This window comes from Chrysemys picta, chromosome 3, assembly GCF_011386835.1.
Source record: "Chrysemys picta bellii isolate R12L10 chromosome 3, ASM1138683v2, whole genome shotgun sequence".
NCBI classification, from domain to species: domain Eukaryota; kingdom Metazoa; phylum Chordata; order Testudines; family Emydidae; genus Chrysemys; species Chrysemys picta.
The window spans coordinates 57,805,641-57,827,924 of NC_088793.1; the positions used below are offsets into that span (position 1 = coordinate 57,805,641).

General features: G+C 41.0%; 1 protein-coding gene across 2 annotated transcripts in view; it reads left to right on the forward strand.

The window, feature by feature from the left end:
• The window catches only part of SMAP1 (small ArfGAP 1), a 208,350-nt gene that overhangs the window by 91,563 nt on the left and 94,503 nt on the right, over positions 1-22,284 (forward strand). For both annotated transcript variants that reach the window (XM_005280077.5, XM_042848861.2), the window contains one exon: positions 6,084-6,164. In XM_005280077.5, the coding sequence (XP_005280134.1) occupies positions 6,084-6,164 (81 nt within the window). The remainder of the gene's footprint in view (positions 1-6,083; positions 6,165-22,284) is intronic.

The window sequence follows — 22,284 nt, forward strand, 5'->3', positions numbered from 1 at the left end:
CTCCACATGTTGCCCCTGCCCCAAGTGCCACCCCTGCAGCTCCCATTAGCCAGGAACCACGGCCAATGGGAGCTGCAGGGGTGGCGCCTGCAGATGGGGCAGTGCGCAGAGCTGCCTGGATGCATCTCCATGTAGGAGCCAGAGGGGGAACATGCTGCTGCTTCCGGGAGCTGCTTGAGGTAAGCACTGCCTAGAGCCTGCGCCCCAACCCTCAGCCGTGATCCCCCTCTCACCCTCTGAACTCCTTGGTCCCAGCACAGAGCATCCTCCTGCATCACAAACACATCCCTAGCCCCACCCCAGAGCTCGCACCCCTAGTTGGAGCCTCCACTCTCCATACATACCCCAGCCCGGAGGCCCCTTCTGCTCCCTGAACTCCTCATTTCTGGCTGCACCCCCAGCTAGAGCCCTCACTCCCTCCCACATCCCAACCCCCAATTTCATGAGCATTCATGGCCCACCATAGAATTTCCATATCCAGATGTGGCCCTCAGGTCAAAAAGTTTGCCCACTCCTGAGTTAGCGGATGTGATTGCAGAGCCATTATTTTTGAAAACTCATGGCGATTGGGGGACGTCCCGGATGACTGGAAAAAGGCTAATGTGGTGCCCATCTTTAAAAAAGGGAGGAAGGAGGATCCAGTAAGCCTCACCTCAGACCCTGGAAAAATCATGGATCAGGTCCTCAAGGAATCAATTCTGATGCACTTAGAGGAGAAGAAAGTGATCAGGAACAGTCAGCATGGATTCATCAAGGGCAAGTCATGCCTGACTAACCTAATTGCCTTCTATGATGAGATAACTGGCTCTGTGGATGAGGGGAAAGCAGTGGACGTGTTATTCCTCGACTTTAGCAAAGCTTTTGATATGGTCTCCCACAGTATTCTTGCTGGCAAGTTAAAGAAGTATGGGTTGGATGAATGGACTATAAGGTGGATAGAAACCTGGCTAGATCTTCGGGCTCAACGGGTAGTGATCAATGGCTCCATGTCTAGTTGGCAGCCGGTTTCAAGCGGAGTGCCCCAAGGGTCGGTCCTGGGGCCGGTTTTGTTTAATATCTTTATTAATGATCTGGAGGATGGTGTGGACTGCACTCTCAGCAAGTTTGCAGATGACACTAAACTAGGAGGCGTGGTAGATACACTAGAGGGTAGGGATCGGATACAGAGGGACCTAGACAAATTAGAGGATTGGGCCGAAAAAAACCTGATGAGGTTCAACAAGGACAAGTGCAGAGTCCTGCACTTAGGACGGAAGAATCCCATGCACTGCTACAGACTAGGGACCGAATGGCTAGGCGGCAGTTCTGCAGAAAAGGACCTAGGGGTTACAGTGGATGAGAAGCTGGATATGAGTCGACAGTGTGCCCTTGTTGCCAAGAAGGCTAACGGCATTTTGGGCTGTATAAGTAGGGGCATTGCCAGCAGATTGAGGGACGTGATCATTCCCCTCTATTTGGCATTGGTGAGGCCTCATCTGGAGTACTGTGTCCAGTTTTGGGCCCCACACTACAAGAAGGATGTGGAAAATTTGGAAAGAGTCCAGCGGAGGGCAACAAAAATGACTAGGGGGCTGAAGCACATGACTTATGAGGAGAGGCTGAGGGAACTGGGCTTATTTAGTCTGCAGAAGAGAAGAATGAGGGGGGGATTTGATAGCTGCTTTCAACTACCTGAAAGGGGGTTCCAAAGAGGATGGATCTAGACTGTTCTCAGTGGTACCAGATGACTGAACAAGGAGTAACGGTCTCAAGTTGCAGTGGAGGAAGTTTAGGTTGGATATTAGGAAAAACTTTTTCACTAGGAGGGTAGTGAAGCACTTGGAATGGGTTACCTAGGGAGGTGGTGGAATCTCCTTCCTTAGAGGTTTTTAAGGTCAGGCTTGATGAAGCCCTGGCTGGGATGATTTAGTTGGGGATTGGTCCTGCTTTGAGCAGGGGGTTGGACAAGATGACCTCTTGAGGTCCCTTCTGACCCTGATATTCTATGATCAAGGTGCTGAAGGAGCACTCACGGAAGACAAGACTGTTGCAGAGAAGCAGAATGAATTCTTTGCACCAGTTTTACTGCAGAAGATGTGACACGTTCTCATGTTTGAGCCATTCTTTTTAGGTGACAAATCTGAGAACCAGTCCCAGATTGTGTCAGTAGAGGTGGTTTTGGAACAAATTGATAAATGGAACAGTAATAAGTCACCAGAACCAGATGGTAGTCGCCCAAGAGTTCTGAAGGAGTTCAAATATGAAATTGCAGAACTACTAACTGTGCTTTGTAACCTATCGCTTAAATTGGCCTATTACCAGAAGATAGCTAATGCAATACTGATTTTTTTATTTATTTCTTTTAAAGAAGGTTCCAGAGGTGATCCTGGGAATTACAGGCCAGTGAGCCTGAAATTTGGTACCGGGCAAATTGGTTGAAACTGTAGTAAAGAACAGAATAATCAGATACATAGATCAACACAATATGTTGGGGAAGAGTCAACATTGGTTTGTAATCATCAATCTATTAGAATTTTTTGAGGGGTCAACAAGCATATGAACAAAGGGGATCCAGTTAATATAATGTACTTGGACTTTCAGAAAGCCTTTAACAAGGTCCTCACCAAAGGCTCTTAAGCAAAGTAAGCAGCCCTGGGTTAAGAGGGAGCGGCCTCACATGGCTCAGTAATTGGTTGAAAGATAGGAAACAAAGGATAGGAAAACATGGTCAGTTTTGACAATGGAGAGAGGTATATTGTGGGATCTCCCAAGGATCTATGCTGGGACTTGTGCTGTTCAACATATTCATAAATGATCTGTAAAAGTAGGAGGTAAACAAAGTAGGTGGCAAAGCTTGCAAATGATACAAAATTACTCAAAGCAGCCTGTGAAGAGTTAAAAACAGATCTCACAAAACTGGGAGATCGGGTGGCGAAATGGCAGATTTAATGTTGAGATGTGCTAAGTAATGCACACTGGAAAACATAGTCCCAACAATACATGCAAAATGGTGGGGGTTACCACTTGGGCTGCATATTACTCTACTGTCAGCGGTCACATGTCTCTCTCCCTCATGGAGTTAGGGCTCATTCTTCAAGAGCACAAGTGACGTCAGTGGCATTGCTTCAAGAAGTACCTCTACTTGACATTTGCAAAGCATCTACATGGAGTTACATCCACACATTTGTGAGGCATAATGCTTTAATACAGGACTCCTCTGCTGAGTCATCCTTTGGGACAGTGATTCTGCCACCTGCATCCTCACACCCTCCTTCTCCTTGAGTACTGTTTGGCAGTCACCCACAGTGGAATACACATAGGGAGAAGCACTCGAAGAAGAGAAAGCTACTTATGATAACTGGAGGTTCTTTGAGATGTGTGTTCCCCATCTGTGTTTTGTTACCCGGTGTCCTTCTGCTCCGCTTCCGATTATTTTTGGATTCATGACAGAGAAGGAACTGGAGAGTCTGGCAGTCCACTTCACCCTTTATCTCTTCGATTGGAGGCATGTGGAGAGTGAGGGTACATGCATGGACCAAAGACACTGCTTGCAAGAACTGTGTGATTCCAGGCATGTGGAGCACATGCATATCCACAATGGAATATAGAAGGGGTTTGCCAGAGTACATATGTTCTCCTCTTCAGCACCATGATGTGCCTCTCCAAGAGGGAAAACAGTTTTTTGTTGCATTTCGCGGTCCTTCTCTCTGATGTGATTTGGCTGCAAAGGACTGCAGTCTCTCCTCTCTGTACCATTGTCTCTTGCTGCACCTCCTCTTTCTTCTCCTGTTTGATCTGGTGTTGCTGTACCTGCCGCCTAGGGTAACCAGATAGCAAGTGAGAAAAAATTGGGATGGGGGGGGTAGTAGCTGTAGGGTATACAAGACAAAGCTTCAAATATCGGAACTGTCCCTATAAAATCAATACATCAGGTCACCCTACTGCCACATGCATCTTTGGGTTGTGGTGTTAGTTCATTTAAACCTTTTTGTTTACCTCAATTTTGTGAAGTGCTGTGTAGATGTCAGTGATTCTCCTGCAGGTGCTGTTCAAAGAAATATAGATCAGTCAGTTGCTTCAGTGAAGGTGGCATATATGGTACCATTCCCAGACTCACAAAATATAGTTGTGCCTCCATACCCCCCCATTCATTTCCCATATCTTCCCAACAGTTTGGCACCTGCAGCAATATGGTAACAGCTTTTGCAAAGCTTGCATAACTCTGCCTAGCATAAAGTTATGATTAATGCATAATATTATGTGGTCCCAGCTTAGATTAAACTGGTGGCTTGCTGTGGGATGCTATGGGACAGGAGGAAGAAGGAAAAGAGCAGAAAGTTGATGTAATCAAGGTCAATTAAGGTAGAAAGGTTATAGTACTGTAATGCAACACTGAAACTTTTTTGGTTTCACTGTCTGCATAACAATACAGTATGGGTTCCCTCTTTAGACTATTATAGTACATCGCATGCAAGTAAAGCCATTCAGTGATTTATAGGCATCATTTGTACAAGCTTCAAAGCCTAAAGGCTCTTAAGTTTATTAATGTCATGCACGACAGGCATAAAAGTTAGTTAATTTTAAGCCTGATTTTTCTTATGTCACCTGACACTATCTGAAAACTTTTGGGACAAATAGTATGAGGCTAAATTTTCAAAAGCACCCAAGTCACTTAGGAGTCTAATTCCTATGCCAAAGGTGACTTGAGTTCTTAAGTTCCTCAGTGCTTAAGGTCAATTTTGAAATGGGATTTGTGCTTTTCAGAATTTTACCCATTAAGCAAGCAGGGATTCAACCATGTTTTTGTGTGAAGAACATGGTGTATCTTCCAAAAATTATAGCATTTTCTCTGCGTACAGAATGAGTTTGGAGAATTTACAAGCAAATTACTTAATAAGTTAAAATTAATTTTAAAGTGGGTCTTTTAAAAGTTTAGGACTCAGTGTCAGGCCTTTTCTTATCCAAATGATCTTAAGAGAATAATTCAGATGCCTCAAACTTCACAAATAGTTAAAACTAATGTATCAGGACTGTCTACACGGAAGACTTTTTTAAAAATAGGATTATTGGATATTCTTAACTGTTATACCTCATTACTGAAAGATTATCCTTCACCATGGCTGTTCATTGACACTGAGGGGGGGGAGGAGGGAAATCATGCATGTCTTTAAAAATTAGTTTATCCTAATCGGGGCCCGCAAATGTATTATAATTCACTATTCATAACTTTATGCTAGACAAAGTTATGCAAGTTTTGGAAAAGCTGTTACCACACTGCTGCAGATGACAAAATGTTGGGAAAATAGGGAAAACGAACGGGGGGGTACAGAGAAACTGAATAAAATTGTAGTAGTTGAAAATGAACATTGCTTTAACTGCTATAGTTCTCTGAACTCAGATTATACATTTTAAAGTTATCATTTCCTATTCAGTCACAGGTGTAATGAGGTGTGTTGGGCCCAAAACCACTAGGCTTTTTAACTAGACCAGAACCTTATTTGAGTTTGGTAAACCAAGCAATGGTAGGTAAATAGTATAATGGCTAACAGGGGTCAGGCTGGAGACTCTTGCCTATATGCTCGGGGTCTTACTGATCGCCATATTTGGGGTCGGGAAGGAATTTTCCTCCAGGGCAGATTGGCTGAGTCTCTGGAGGTTTTTCGCCTTCCTCCGCAGCATGGGGCAGGGATCTCTAGCAGGAGGGTCTCTGCCGATTGAAGTCACTAATAACAGGATTGGGGACTTCAGCAGCAGAGTCCAGGGAAGGGGTAGGGACGGTTTTATGGCCTGCAGCATGCAGGGGGTCAGACCAGATGATCATAATGGTCCCTTCTGACCTTAAAGTCTATGAGTCTATGAGAATCTCTCTTTGGAACACTGGAAGCTACCATACTGACTATGGACTATTACTATAACACACATGAGGAAAGTACAATAAATAATTTTACTTATTTTCAAAAATTATAACTTTAAGATGTGTAATCAATTTCTATATTTTATATGAAGACTTTCATTTGTGTTCAGCAGGACTTTTTTTTAAATTTAAGTTAATATTATTTGCAAACATTTTTTTCCTAGCAAGTAACATACTCTTTCTTTTACAGAAGGAAAAGGAGAAAAAGAAAGATGAGAAGAAGAGAGAGAGGGAATCAGAAAAAACATTGAAGCCCCTAACAACTGAAAAGGTAAGACTACTTCATGTTTCTTTTAATTTACAAATGGATACAGTATTAGGCAATGTATTGTGCCTGGAGTTAGATAGATATATTTGAAATATAAAAAGATGTCTGAATAATAGTCCAAATTAACTACTGTTAATGGTTCATGAATACTTGAGTGACTGTCTGACCTGCAAAGACTGACAATGACAACTTTCCATCCATTTGATGGGACAGGGAAAGAAGGGTTTGTATTAAAATGTTTATCTGATCCTAGTAAAATAACAGTTGACAAGAATTAGACGTAGATGGTTAACGTTTCAAAAATACACTGTTGCACTCAGTTACTGTGTATTTTTCATGCGTATGTTTTTTTGAAAACTGAGGTCTATGCTGTTGACTAGTGTCAGTTTACATACAGTTTACATGAGAGTTCTGGTCTGTAGATGCGGCACAGATATGTATCTGAAATTAAATTGTATAATAGTAATATGGATTCACTGCTACAGTATGTTATGGAACTCTGTCATGGATTGAACAAATAACTTAAGTGAACACCAAGGAGGGAGAAGAATAATATTCCGAATATCAAGGTCTTTCAGATTGTGCAATGGAATTAGTGGAGTCTGCAGTACTAAGTACAGTTAGGACTAGACTGGAAAAAGTAACAATAAATACTTTGTAGGAAACAATCCTGGCAAAGGAATGGACTAGATGTAATGGCTTTCTTCCCTAATCTCTGTAATTTCTGTGACTTCGTAAGTAGGTGTTTAAGAACAATTTGTTTAATTTTATTGTAGCAAGGAAATAAAGTAACTAGAACAGTATAATGTGGGGATAAAGTTTCAAATTGTTACCCATCTACACACATTTTGAATACTCTTTTTAACAGAGACGATATTACTATGTACTTTATAAGAATAAATGTATTGTTAGCCGTGCTCACTCATTTAGTGAGATGCTTATAAATGAATACCTGATCCATTTTATACATGAACCTACACAGTTTATCGTTTGCAGGATTATTAAATAACTCAAGTCCAAATAAATCCTGACTAAATGCTCTAATAGAACAACTTTCAAAGAAACAAACCAGTTCAATGTATTTACTTTTTGCACAGGCTGTGTGAAAACTTAATTGTTTTAACTTTACCAAAAGAACTACATTTCAATCTAAAGTATGTTTTCATGTCAAATCTGTTTTTGATATAAGAAGTTCAACAAATACATTTCTTTGAAAGTATTTGTAAAGATGCTTTCTCTTGTGACAGATGATTCATGTCATCTGTGAAAAACAATTAACATGTTTTTAGAACTTTTATCCTGCAGTGTAGTCCAATACTATATATACTTCATTGGAGTCTCTATCTGCCAGTTTATTTTTGCTGTGGCAATGTAGTGTCACAGCTGCATAAAAATACCATCTTTCATATCTCTGTTTTATTAATATTAAAGTGTTTTGTTCTGAATGTTCACATGTCAAACTTTTGTCATGTTGTAACTAATCTTCCATGAATAATATCCCAGCATCTTGATACCAGAAATTCACAAAAATTTCCAAAACAGAAAAGTTTAAAAGAAGATATCAGAATGCATGTGTCATTGCTAGCATGAGCTTCTCAAGATATTTCATGTAGTTGAAATGGAAATGAGAATTTTTTTTACTGAACATACCAGAATACCAAGGTACATCTTTATGTAATAATAAAAAAGTAAAATACAACCAAGAAAGCTGGGAATGTGGGGGACAGGGTTACTTTCCATTATAAACGTGTCAGATAGTAGCACACATTCTTAGTTCTCCACCTGTTAGTACTTTTTGTTTGTTTGTTTTTGCTCTTGGATTCTGATGTTTTTTTCAAGATTTTAGATTAAAAATTGTGGTATCGTCTTGTCCTTGTTTTAAGATAAATCTATTTCCAACAGTTATTTGTTGTTTAAGATTTTGTCTGTTTATGTACTGGCAAGTCACCAACAAAATGTCTACAGTCATGATTCTATTAACTTGTCCTCTATTGGTGATTTTGTGTATCGTTTCTCAAAATGTGTGGGGTTGGGCTTCTCGATTATTCTCTATCCGTGTTTTTTTTTTTTTTTTAAAGTCATTAGCTGTTCTGAAGAAAATCTTGGAAATGTGACTTGAGTGTAACCAAGGAAAGCAGTATCTGCCTGAGGCCTTGTCTACGCTACAAAATTAGGTCAACATAAATAGCTTTGCATCACCCTAGTTGTGCATGTGTCTACGCTAAAATTTGTTTCCCACTGATATAAATTCTCCATTATGCTGACATAGTAACATCATTTCCCCAAGCCACATTGATCCATGACCGATGTACTGAGGTTGACGGAGCGCAAGTGTAGATGCTGTGTTACCAAGGTCAACCCCATCAGTCCTCCAGCTGCTGTCCCACAATGCCTAACACTGACTGCTCTGATCACCATTGTGAACTGTACTGCCAAGGGGTCATATTGTTCGAAAACCCCTTCCCCTCACCTGCTCAATTAATGCCACCAACAATCTTGAATTGGTTCTCGCTTTGTCCCTCAGCAGTTTGTGCAGGAAATCATCTTTTCTTGTGGCTCTGCAAATACTGGAGGATTGTGAATCCTGTGCTTCCAGTGCTAATGACAATGGTGCTGAGTTGTGCAAGCTCCGTGCCTCTGTCAGACATGGCGAATACCGACAAGACCTGCACAGGTTCATGAGATTTTCAAAATACGCGTGAAAGTTATGGAATGGAGATGGCATTATGGAGTGGAGAAAATTGCATGATGGAACTTGACCACCATGCATTGGCAAAACTTCTCAAAAAACAGTGTGCTGGACAGTGGTGAGCTACACATCAGGATACCTTTCCATGGTGCACTGCACTGTACATTGAAACAAGCACTCATGGACAGTACGACACAAAGAGCCATCTATGTATGAGCACAAGCTATATATTAACTGTGGTGGCTTTATGCAAATGTAACTTGCAGTGGCAAAAATTTGTAGTGTAGACATGCCCCAGGTTTTCAGTACATGTGAAACAATAGCTGTAAGGTGTGAACTACCCTGTTCATTTCAATGCGTGCCAAATCAGATGTCAAAGATGGTACTTTAAATGTCAGTATAGTTAACTATTTCACTGCTCATCTAAGAAGGTAATAAAGGAGAGAAAGTATTGTATCATATGAAGATCTACACAGTTTACTCTGAGGTTTTGCTTTCACTAGGAAAAAGGTGTATTTTTAACATGTGTTAGCTGATCAAGGAAAATCTCCCCAGAGTTTACCTCAATCAGTTACATTAAAAATACAGCTGCTTTGCAGCTGTACACTTTCAGGATTGACACTTTTGAACTCGTTGGCTTTTTTCCTAATGTTGACGTGACCTTATTGACTGCTAGTTTGGATAAGCCTTTAATAACGTATGAAGGACAAAGTGAGTCCGGTGATATCTTTTATGGGATTAACTTCTGGTGGTGAGAGAGACCAGCTTTTGAGTTTATACAGAGTTCAAGTCCCTAAGATGAGGGCCCAACATGACTACAACAACACTGTATATATTTAATAACTCATGTCAGGGTTGACATGTGTGTGGGTTGGAGAAGGGGATCACTTCATTTTCTTGAAAGCAGGGTTCAAGATCCAGAGGTTTGTGACAAGATTTTTTTGTTCATCTCTTGGGTTTTCCCCATTTTTTTTAGTCTGTGGGAATCAGGCAGACAAAGCCAAACACTGAAGCTAATGCTATTCCAAAATATGGTGGTAATGATGCTGATGGCTTTGTGTAATGAGGCCTTGTAGCCTCAGGAGTCTTTGAGCACTGACAATGTTTGGCTACATTAAGGGAACTCTATCCATTAAAGAACTTTACCTTCCAATCAAGTTTTAAAGTATATTACCTTTACTTTGAAGAAATATCAGGATATAAATGAGCTGTGTGGTGCAACTTGCCTTTTACACATTGTTTTCCTAATTGGCTTTGAGACTCTTGCATTGACTGTATGCTTTTGTTCTTGATCCTCAAAGGATTATTGTTCCAACACAGCTCTCCCCTTCTCTAAAAATATAGTCTGTCAAGATAGTCCTGTGTCTTAAATCTTTAGCATGAGACTGGCAAAATTTCCTTAGCTCTTAGTGTTTGGATCCCTAAGGGTGGCAGATAAGTTGTGTTGTGAAAATTAAAAATGTTAATGATTGAAAAGTGCTTTGAAGCAAATGTTTTCAGGGAACTATCCATGGTGACTCCAAGGTCTTTCATGAATGGTAACAGCTAATTTAGATCCCATCATTTTGTATATATCAGGGGTGGCCAACCTGTGGCTCCGGAGCCACATGCGGCTCTTCAGAAGTTAATATCTGGCTCCTTGTATAGGCACCAACTCCGGGGCTGGAACTACAGGCGCTAACTTTCCAATATACTGGGGGCGGGGTGTGTGCTCACTGCTCAACCCCTGGCTCTGCCACAGGACCCCCACTCTACCCCTTCCTGCCCCCTACTATGACCCCCCTATGAGCCTGCTGTGCCCTCACTCCTCCCTTCTCCTCCCCCCTTCCCCCCAGCCTCCTGTATGCCGTGAAACAGCTGCTTGGGTGGTGCGGGGAGGGAGGGGGAGGCGCTGGTCGGTGGGGCTGCCAGTGGGTGGGAGGTGCTGGAGCTGATGGGGCGGGGAGCTGCTGACTTATTACTGTGGCTCTTTGGCAATGTACATTGGTAAATTCTGGCTCTTTCTCAGGCTGAGGTTGGCCACCCCGGTGTATATATAGTTGGGATTCAGTTTTGCTAATGTGCATTACTTTGCATTAATCAACATTGAATTTTCATCTGCCATTTTGTTGCACAGTCATCCAGTTTTGAGAGATCCTTTTGTAACTCTTAACATTCTGCTTTGGACTTAACTACCTTGAGTAATTTTGTATCATCTGCAAACTTTACCATCTCACTGCTTACCCTTTTTCATGGTCCTTTATGTCAGTTAAGCATATTATTGATTGGTTCCAACATGGCAGATCCCAACTCCAAGAAGCATGGGTTTGAGATTTGCATTCTGTCTGGCAGTTTTGCTGGTGTCTGTGCACATTCAGTGCCTGAAGCGTTTAGATAAGAATCACTCGTCAACATGTTGCACTGTCTATAGTACAATTAGTACTGGTGCCCGGAAGAGGAGAGAGAATAGACTACAGTTTTCTTCTGTTACAATAGGCCTTATCAACCACACCTCAGGGATCTGATGGATAGATATAAAGGATATAAGAAGAGTAGGGCTGAATCAGCTCTGGCTATTTTGGGAGCCAAGAAATTGCCATCAGTGAAGGCATCTGCTTCGGCTCCAAGCTCCACTGCCAAGTCAACTGAACTTCCAATAGCACACCCTTGGACCAAATCTGGCTCAGTCTTCTTCTGGTGCAGACACTCTAAGGTTCGTCAAGCCTTACCAAAACTGACTACAGGAACTCCTCACTTAAAGTCGTCCCGGTTAACGTTGTTTCGATGTTAAGTTGCTGATCAATTAGGGAACGTGCTTGTTTAAAGTTGTGAAATGCTCCCTTCTAACGTAATTTGGCAGCCGCCTGTTTTTTCCGCTGCTTGCAGGAAGAGCAGCCCGTTGCAGCTAGCTGATGGGTGGTTAGAACCAGGGTGGACCAGCAGCCCCCCTAAGTTCCCTGTGCAGCAGCTGTCCCTCCCCCCACTGCCATGTGCTGCTCCTGCCCTCTGCCTTGGAGCTGCTTCCAGAGACTCCTGCTTGCTGTATGCGGGGAGGGGGAAAGAAGGGGGGCTAATGTCAGGGTGTCTTCCCCTCCACCTGTTCCTGCACCCCGCTTACCCCATCTTCAATAGAGCAGGGGGGGACACACGACGGAGAGAGGGAGCTTCTAGGCAGTAGCTGCTGTCTCAGGTCTCAGCAAGCTGATTTAATTAGCAAGGCAGTGGGGTCAGCTATTTAAAGGGGAAATGCACATTTTTTTCTCTCACACAGGGTGTGTCTCTCTGTCTGCCCTTCCTCCTGTCCTGCTGCCTTGTAGAGTGTTGAGAGTTAACCCTTGAGGGCTCAGTCAATTACTAGTTCATTTAGCAATAAGGCATTCCCTGGGAAATGTCCCACCCTCTGACTCCTGCACCTCAACCAAGCTTCACAATCATCACTGTGTACCAGTCTTAAATTGTTTGTTTAAAACTTACTCTGTGTGTGTGTGTGTGTGTGTGTATATATATGTATGTATATGTATGTGTGTATGTATGTATATGTATGTGTGTGTGTGTGTGTATGTGTATGTGTGTGTGTATGTATTAAATAGTCTTTTGTGAAAATAATTTCCCTGTCAGCTAACCTCATTTACATGAATTCTTATGGGGAAGTTGGATTTGCTTAACATCGTTTCGCTTAGTCGCATTTTTCAGGAACATAACTACAGTGTTAAGTGAGGAGTTCCTGTACTTTGGTTGCGCAGATGACAAAAACAAAATTAAAGCATATTTCAAGTATCTCCTCAAATCATTCACATCATGTAGATCTGAGATCCATAGAGGTAGAACCTCAGGATAGCTCCAAGAGTATGGATTAAAAAAAAAAGACCATCAGATTGTGGCAGCCCAGCCACATACTTACAATAGTTATGGCACAGGATCATTTGGATCCACACCTCTTAACAGATCTCACGTGATAAGAGACGGAGATGAGGGACTGAGAGTGAGGGCTCTTTGGAGCTGATACCCTACCCCCTAAGAGTCCAGCTGACTCATTACTCTCCAGGTTTCAGATCCCTGAATCCGCTATCTGTTTGCTTTGTGGTCAGATCTGGGATTAGATCCATAATAAGACGTGGAGCCATATCAGAGAGACTTACTGAAAACTGTATTTCTTCAGCAAAGGCTTCCTCCTTCATCCACGAAAGCTCATGCTCCTATACGTCTGTTAGTCTGTAAGGTGCCACAGGACTCTTTGCTGCTCCTCAGAGTAGTAATCCTGGACAGCCTAGGTATCAACCAGGTGATGTGATTTTAGGTTGGGGGACTTGACAAGGCTGGCCCATGCCACCTTGGATGTATTGGCCAACTCCTGCTTATCAATACCATACAGGTAAATTTGATTCTCTAGTTCTAAACAACTTCATTCAAACTTTCAGATTCATAATGGTAACTTTTGTGTCCATAATACCATTGTTGGATTAAGGAGACTGTATTGCAATCCTTGTTCTCCAGGATGCTTATTTTCGCATAGTTTGGCATCCTGCCCACAAGAGATTCCTATTGTTCATTGTTGGCCAAGAACATTTCCAATATAGAATACTCCCTTTCGGTGTTTCAACTGCTCCAAGTGTGTATATGAAGATATTGGCAATAATGGCAGCTTATCTGAGACAGACGGGAGCGATAGTCTTCCCATAGCTCAGTGATTGGCTTCTCAAATCTCTATCCTATGAGGAAGTTCAAACAGCAATAAGCAAAGCCATAGGTCTTTTCAAGATTTTGGGATTAAAGGTAAACATGGAAAAGTCCACTCTGGTCCCAGTGCAAAGTATGGTATTTACTGGAACACTGCTCAGTGCTAACGCTGCCAGAGCCCATTTACCTCTTTACAATCTCAATGCTATAGTAAATCTAATAACACAACTACAGACCATACCTCGAAGAGTGAGATCATGCCTTCAGGTTCTAGATCACATGGTGTTGGGTAAGTTTGACACCTGATGCCAGATTGTACTTCAGAGGCATACATACGTGGTTTAAGATAGTATACATACCCAACACGCACAGTCTGAATGATAGTTATAAGACTGGTGGAAGAACCTGAACAGAATTTGCATAGGAATGATTCATACCTCCCATTCTAATGAAAACTGTAGTGACCGATGCATCACTGACAGGCTGAGGGGCACATCTGCAGGATCATTGATATAGGGCAAATGGTTGCTTTTGGAGTCCTTTCTTCGTATCAGTGTTCTAGAACTAAGAGCAGTTTGAAATGCTTGTGCTCACTTTCTATCACTACTGTTTTTATTGGATGAAGTGGTCATTCTCCTGTACTGTCCCTAGATAATTTGTACACTATGGTTGGCTCTATTTAGGATGATTGTTGCATTTCAGTGGATGGGAAACTGTTCCTATATATGTAGAGTCTGTATAAAGCACTTGGAGTCTTACAAAAAGATTCAGAATAAATCAGTTAATATTTACTAATTGAACTTTAGGCTTTCATTCAGTGTTTTCACAGCAATTCATAAATCAGTTTTGAGGTTTTACTTTAAGGTTCATCTTTTAGACCTGTATCAATGGTCTTTAATTAGTTTCAAAAATAGAAAAGTAGGAAAGACAATGTATTTTTTTAATATCAACACTTCTCAGTTTTTCCAGGAGTTAATGTAAAGAATATATAAAAATGAAATGTTTCACGTACCTTTGTCAGGAGAGCTGTAATTGTATAATTAGTTGCAGAACTGCTAATTTGAAACTAGAGGATCAATAGTAATCTTTTGGAAACAAAAATTCATATGTTAAAAATTAGGCATGTTAATCAAGAAATATAGCAATTTGCATGCTCCTTTTTTGTTCAAGTATGGCAAAATTGCACCTTAGCAGAACTTCAGGATCTTAATTTAAAAACTAAACCAAAAGGTTTTGACCAAAACTTATCTGAATGAGGTAAAATACAGTTATAAGCAGTGCCTTTATCTTCTTTATTTAGTAAGATGAAAGAGTCATGTTGGCCACAAACAAGCATTGAAATGTATTAGATCTGGAGTCAGAGATGATGAATCTATTTGTATGTGCAGTAGACCTCATGAAACAAGCTAAGGTAAATGCACTCTTATCTTGGATTAATAGCATGTTTAAAAATGCAGGAATAGTTAATTTATATTGCATGCTTTCTTTCTGAGGGAGTTTCACCTCTTAAGTTTTGTAATGAAGAAATAAAATATTTCACTAGAAGTGATAACTTTGTCCAGCTCTAGAACCTTTGCTAAATAGTACAGATACCCTTCAGTAAATGCCAAATTTCAATAGGAAGCTGCAGATAATCGTCCTGACGTTAAACATTGCTATAGCAACTGGAGCCAAGTCAAGTGATTGGCATCAGGAAATAAAGATCAGTCTCTTACCAGCACTACAGTGTGTCACTATTTTATTTAATGATATCAGAGGATGTCAATAGGAGCAAGTTAAGCCTCCTGAATCCCTCTGTCTTGAACCGAAATTGACAGAGAACTGGAGCATGGGTTTGCAATGTAGAGCAATCAGAATGTGAAATCTTCCACACAGCTGTGTGTTTGTAAGCACAGATTCATTGGACATCTATCTACAATATACTTCAGTGAGAAAACTGGAGGGAACTGAAAGTTGCTAGGCAAGTTCATCTAGAAATTTCAAAAATACTGTTATCCACACAGTGACATTTAGGAAAGGGAAATATTTTCTTGTAAAGAAAAATGTACAACCATTACTTTTATTATATAGGTTTATAAAATAATGATTCTTCTTCACAGTCCCTATGGGTGCTCCACTTCAGGTGCACATGCATGCTATGCACCTTCAGTTAGAGATGTCTTGCTAGCAGTGTTTGTGTGGTCCATGCATTCATCCTAGGTATCCTTGCACCCCATACTGAGGGTATATAGGGCAGTGCTGAAGCAACTGCTGGTTCAGTTCCTTCTCATCTGCTTCTGGCCTGAGACACAGCTCAGCAATGTGCATGTAGCTAGTTTTAATAGTCTGGTGTTGTATATAGTTAACTGTTAGATTGTTAGGGATAGTGTTATATTTATTCTGTAGATTTTATTGTATTTTCCTTACTTCCTTTATCCTCCCCCATTCTTCCCTAGAGATAATGCCCTTGTTTACTGGTTTGGGGGACAAATAACTTTCTCTGCTGTTTAGGGGGTCAAAAATCATTGAAATTTTATGGAGGGAATACCTAAATCTCCCAGCTTCAAGGCATGTGATAAACTGTCCCCTTGAGCAATAGTCCAGACAACATGGTTTTATTGTTTAGGGGAATTTCATATCCCTTGTAGCATTTGTATTCCTTGAAGAGGAGTACTTGGAAAAATAAGGAGACAAAGCTGCATATGTTTCTCTGGGAGGGATCCATGAAAGTATCATTGGATTCCAGCCTGCCTAGCCTGCCCCCTTATGCATGAGGGCAGGAGATCTGAATCCTCTGTTAGAATCTGGTGCAACAGTCAAATACACAGTGGTCTCCAAAGTGGGGTGCGCAAGATGATCCACTGGGGACGTGGCAGGAGGAGCGCCGCCTGGGGGGGGGGGAAGGGGAAGGGCGGCCAGAGGAGCTCCGCCCTAAGATTGGCTGGAATGCTGCCACTTAGTGTGCCGCCCCAGGCACGTGCTTCCTACGCTGGTGCCTGGAGCCGGCCCTGTGAGGTACTCTGAAACCTGAGGGAAGAGTGGGAGTTCTACAACGCGGAGGGGTTGACAGTGGCGCCCTCACTCATTCGTTCGCTTTCAGTGTATTGAGATGTATTGCAGTTTACGTGTGCCTGGTTAAGTGAATTTACAGATTATATTATCTAGTTTTAACTAAACTAACCCTCACAAAATGGACAAGTGGCTTAAAAAGATTCCTGCAAAGAAACCGCGGATTGAAGATAATACTAATAATGCGAGCACAAGCGAACAAGAAAATGGCAGAGTTGACAGTTCTCCTACTCCTAGTACAAGCTCTTGGTCAGCCACATTATGAGGTAACAACAATGCTGATCTGATCAGAGCTGACAAGAAGTTGGCCAAAAAAATTCGAAATTATCAAGAAGACTATTTGACATATGGATTTACATCCACTATCGTTAACGATGAACCTCGCCCTAAGTGTATATTGTGCCTTGAGATATTAGCTAATGATAGTATGAAGCCATCACGATTAGCAAGACATCTAAAAACTAAGCATCCAGAACATGAAGACAAACCTCTAAAATTTTTTCAGCCATGTTTAAAGTCATGGGATACTCAATCCAGTACTTTACAGAATTTCACTAAACTTAATGATAAATGTTTAGAAGCCTCTTTTGAGGTTTCTTACTTAATAGCAAAAGCCAAAAAGCCATATACCACTGGGGAAACACTTGTTCTTCCTGCCGCGTAAAAATGGATGAAATAATACACGAAAAACAATATGGCGACAAACTAAAATGCATTCTTTTGTCAGCAAATACTGTTGGAAGACGCATAGAAAATATTGCTGAAGATTTGAAGAAACAAGTATTAGAACAAATTACGCAGTGTGGGAAGTTTTTTCTGTACAGTTGGATTAAAGTACAGATGTTTCAAACATGTCTCCGTTTATGGTATTTGCTAGATTCTGTTTCAATAATGAAATACATGAAGAACTACTTTTTTGTGAGCCACTAAAGAAAAGATGTACCGGATAAGATATATACTCAACAGTAAATGACTTCTTTAATAAAAACAATGTTTTATGGAAAAACTGTATAAGTGTAACCACTGATGGAGCGGCTGCTTTGACTGGAATAAAGAGAGGATTCTGGGGTAAGGTTACAGAGAGAGCACCACATGTGAAATTCATTCACTGCATCATTCATAGGCAAGCTATTGCAGCAAAGAAGTTGGAGACAGAAGTGCACAAAGTGCTACAGGATGTCATCGATGTGGTTAATTTTATAAAAACAAGACCTTTAAATAGTAGAATCTTTACAATTCTTTGTAATGAGATGGGGAGTGACCATGAAAATCTTTTAACCAGCGAACCTCTGTGTGGTACATCTCGTGGCAAAGTGCTTAAGAGTTGTCGAACTTAAAGATGAGTTAGGCATTTTTCTTTTACAAAAAGACAAGTGTTCCAAATTTGCTGACCCTTTCTTTGATGACAAGTAGCTGTCAGTAGTATGCTACCTAGCAGATATTTTCGAAAAAATAAACACAATCTGTCCATTCAAGGTAAAGGTGATGTTTTAACAATGAGTGAAAAAGTAACTGCTTTTCAAAAGAAACTCGTGCTATGGAGAGAGCATTTTGAAAACGGATGTTTGGAAATGTTTCCATCGTTATGTGATTTTGTTGCCTAAAACGATGTAAGTGTGTCTCCTATAAAAACACTCCTATCTGCACACTTAAAAAACTCGGAAACAGAATTTTCTAACCTGTTTAAAAATCTTCCAAACGAAGAGTTTCAGTGGGGTTTTGAACTTGTTTGTTAATATAAAAATGCAACACCTTCCGATTACTTTGCAAGAACAACTGATTGACATCAGGGAAGATGGAAATTTACTAGCCGAATTTCAACAAAAACCTTTGCGTAGATGGGATTGAAAAATGTGTCATGATTTAGTAAGCGCAGACAATGATACACTTCTTCCATTTGGATCTACGTATCTTTGTGAGGCACCTTTTTCAGCTATGACAGCCATTAAAACCAAGGTGCGAAATAAACTGAACTTAGAACCAGACCTTCGAATCACTGTATCACAAGGTGTTAAACCAAGATTTTCAAAAATAATGAAGCATATTCAATCACATTGCTCTCACTAAAAATATTAATATTTTTAGTGAACAAAAAGGGTTTTGTATCATTAATAAATAAAATAAAAAAATAGTTTTTCATCTTTCTTTTTTTAATTTCTATTTTTTTATAATGTACATAATATATTGGTACAGTAGTAAATTTATATAATTTGTACATAAATAAATATACATATATTGGGATGCATGCTCAAAATTTTTTTGCTGATAGGGGTGTGCGATCAAAAAAGTTTGGAGACCACTGACATAACGCACCGTCAACCTGTGGAACTTCTTGCCCAGGGATGCTGTGAAGGCCAAAAGTTATAAGAGGGTTCAAAAAAGAATTAGATAAGATCATGGAGGATAGTCCATCAATGGGTATTAGCCAAGAGGGTCAGGGATGCAACCCCATGCTCTGAGCGTCCCTAAGCCTTTATCTGCCAGAAGCTAGAATTGGATGATAGGATAGATCACCCAATAATTGCCCTCTTGTGCTCACTATCTCTGAAGCATCTGGCAGCGGCTACTGTTTGAAGACTGGAGAAGGGCAAACACAGTACCCATGTTTAAAAAGGGGAGCAAAGAAGGCCCGCGGAATTATACACCAGTCAGTCTAACATCAATTCCTGGAAAGATACTGGAACAAATTATTAATTAATAACCACATGAAGGAGGATGATAGAGTTATAAGGAATAGCTAGCATGGATTTGTCAGAAACAAATCATCCCAAATCAACTTAATGTCCTCCTTTGACAGGGTTACTGGCCTAGTGGATGGGAAAGCAGAAGATACATTGATTTTTAGTAAGATTTTTGACACCGTGCCATATGACATTCTCATAAGCAAAGTAGGGAAATGTAGTCTTGAATAAATTACTGTAATGTGGATGAACAACTGGTTTGAAAGACTGCACTCAGAGTAATTATCAATTGTTTGCTGTCAAACTGTGAGAGCATATCTAGTGGGATCCCACTAAGGTCAGTCCTGGGCCCAGTGCTGTTGAATATTTCAATTAATGACTTGGATAATGGAGTGGAGAGCGTGCATATAAAATTTGCAGATGATGCCAAGATGGGAGGGATTGCAAGCACTTTGGAGGACTGGATTAGGATTAAAAAGGACCTTGGCAAATTGAAGAATGGGTCTGAATTCAACAAGATTAAATTCAATAAAGACAAGTGCAAAGTATTTCACTTGGGAAGGAAAAATCAAATGTGTAACTACAAAATGGAGAATAAATGGCTTGGTGATAGTACTAGTGAAAAAGACCTGGTGGTTATAGTGGATCACAAATTAAATGAGTCAGTAGTGTGATGCAGCTGCCAAAAAGACTAATTTCATTCTGGGGCATATTAAGAGAAATGTCATATGAAATATGTGGGAGAATTTTCTTGCTCTACTCGGCACAGGTGAGGCCTCAGCTGGAGTACTGTGTCCAGTTCTGGGCACCACACTTTAAGAAGGTTATGGAAAAAAAGGACAATGGTCAATTGTTCTCCATGTTCACTGAAGGTAGGACAAGACGTAATGGGCTTAATCTGCAGCAAAAGAGGTTTAGGTTACATAGTAGGAAGAATTTTCTAACTATAAGGATAGTTAAGCTCTGGACTAGGCTTCCAAGGGAGATTGTGGAATCCCCCTCATTTTAAGTTTTTAAAATACCTTTCAGGGATGGTTCAGGTTTACTTGGTCCTGACACAGTGCGGGTGTCTGGACTTGATGACTTCTCAAGGTCCCTTCTAGCCCTACATTTTTATGATTCTATGAAGTGGCCTTGTCTTCACCCTCCTCCTCCCCCACCCCCCTCCATGCCGATGACTTCAACCATTTCCAAGAGCTTATGAAGAGAATTGTGGACAATCTACAAATTGCACTGGAAGAATATCTATATAAGCCATTGGATACTCTTCAGCTGTCAACTCTGGGACGTGTGGTACTTCCTATAAATGAGTAATTATTTGAACTGGTTAAAAGTGCATGGAGTACTCTTAAGTACAATACCTTCTTCAACACTTAGCCAAACAGTCGGCCGTAATGATTGTTCGCCATTGGTCTGTTCCTGTGTGGCCACAAGGGCTTGACAGCCAGAGAGTCCAACATTGGAACAGACTTGATGAACCCATGTAATAGGGAGTCTGCCTCTGGGCTGCCTCAACCCCTCGGTTGCTGGAATTTTATCCCGATTGTCACAAGCTGTCCGAAGAACAGAAGTTCACTGGAATGTCTTGTGGCATTCTCACGACATGTCCGAAAAGCGTAAGGCACCATCTGTGAACAATGGCCCTGATAATCTGTAGACAGGCGCAACCACAAACATCTACATTACAAATGAAGTAATTCCACTTTATGCACCATATACGATGTTGGCATTTTGCATGGAAAGCTTCCAGTTTTGCCCAGTCTGAGCAGCGTAGTGTCCATGTTTCATACAATAGTACGGGAAGGGTACATACTTAAATCCTGAACTTGATTGTTGTGCTGAGATGATGATTCCATAAACGACCATGGCAGATGCTGCGATGCCAATCCGATGGAGAACATCCATGTTCGAGTTGGAAGAACTGATGAGTATAGAACCCCAAATAGCAAAAGCTGGAGACTACTTTGACAATTTCATTATTCAAAGACATTGGAATCGCAGGTTAACCTAGTCCTAGATTTTGCAGCTTTGTCTTTGATTACGAAATATGGAGGCCAGTCTTAGCCCCTCCTCCTCCATTTGCTGGAGTGCCTCAAATAAACTGTCCGGGCTCTGTACTAGAAGAACGACATCAGTATAGTCAAAGTCTGAGCACGAGAGATCACCAATCATAATGCCTATTGACCTGATGGAATGCTGCATTATGAAATCCATTGCCCGACAAAAGAGTGCAGGGGCCAAGACGCAGCCCTGCCTGACATCAGATACTGATTTAAAAGGTGCTGACATCCGGTTTCCCAGACATACACTGGCAGTGGTTCCATTATTCAGCTCTCTAATCAAGACCTGAAGAATGGTAGGGACACCTATCACCTTTAAGGCCTTCCATAGCGTGACATGATCAACTGAATCAAAAGCAGCCTTAAAATCAGTATACGCTACGTGCAGGGGCTTCCTGAACTCATGGTGTATCTCCAACAAGCAGAGGGCTAAAATAGCGCCTAATGTGGACTTGTTCCTTGTAAAGCCTAATTGTTGGGGGCAATGCTTCTGAATTAACAGAGATCCAAGTGTGCCAGCAGTACATGCACAAACACCTTCCCTGGAATACAGAGCAAGGTGATCGGCCTGTAGCTCTTATATTCACTGTGTGGTCCCTTGCCCTTATAAAGTGAAATCACAATACTGTCCTTCCAGGTGGTTGGCAAGGTTCCAGTTCTCCACACCAGATGAAACAAGCCCCTCAGAATAAGGACCTTAATCTGCTTCATCTATTGGGGAGAAAAAGTTACTCGCCTACTCGTCAGTTTAGAATATCAGGCGGGTGTTCAGCTAGTCCCTTTTAAAAATGCTGGCCATGGATTTTAGTGAGTAATTGGAGTAAAGGAAGTACTAAAAAGTAGGCATATTCATAAGAAGGGAGATGAAATCTCTCCATTTAAAATGGCTGAGATAACAAATTGATTATTTTCACACAATTAAAGTTGTGGAGACTTTGTTAAAAAGTTTTGATAAAAAGCAAGTATGGGAACACCTGGAAAATCTGAAT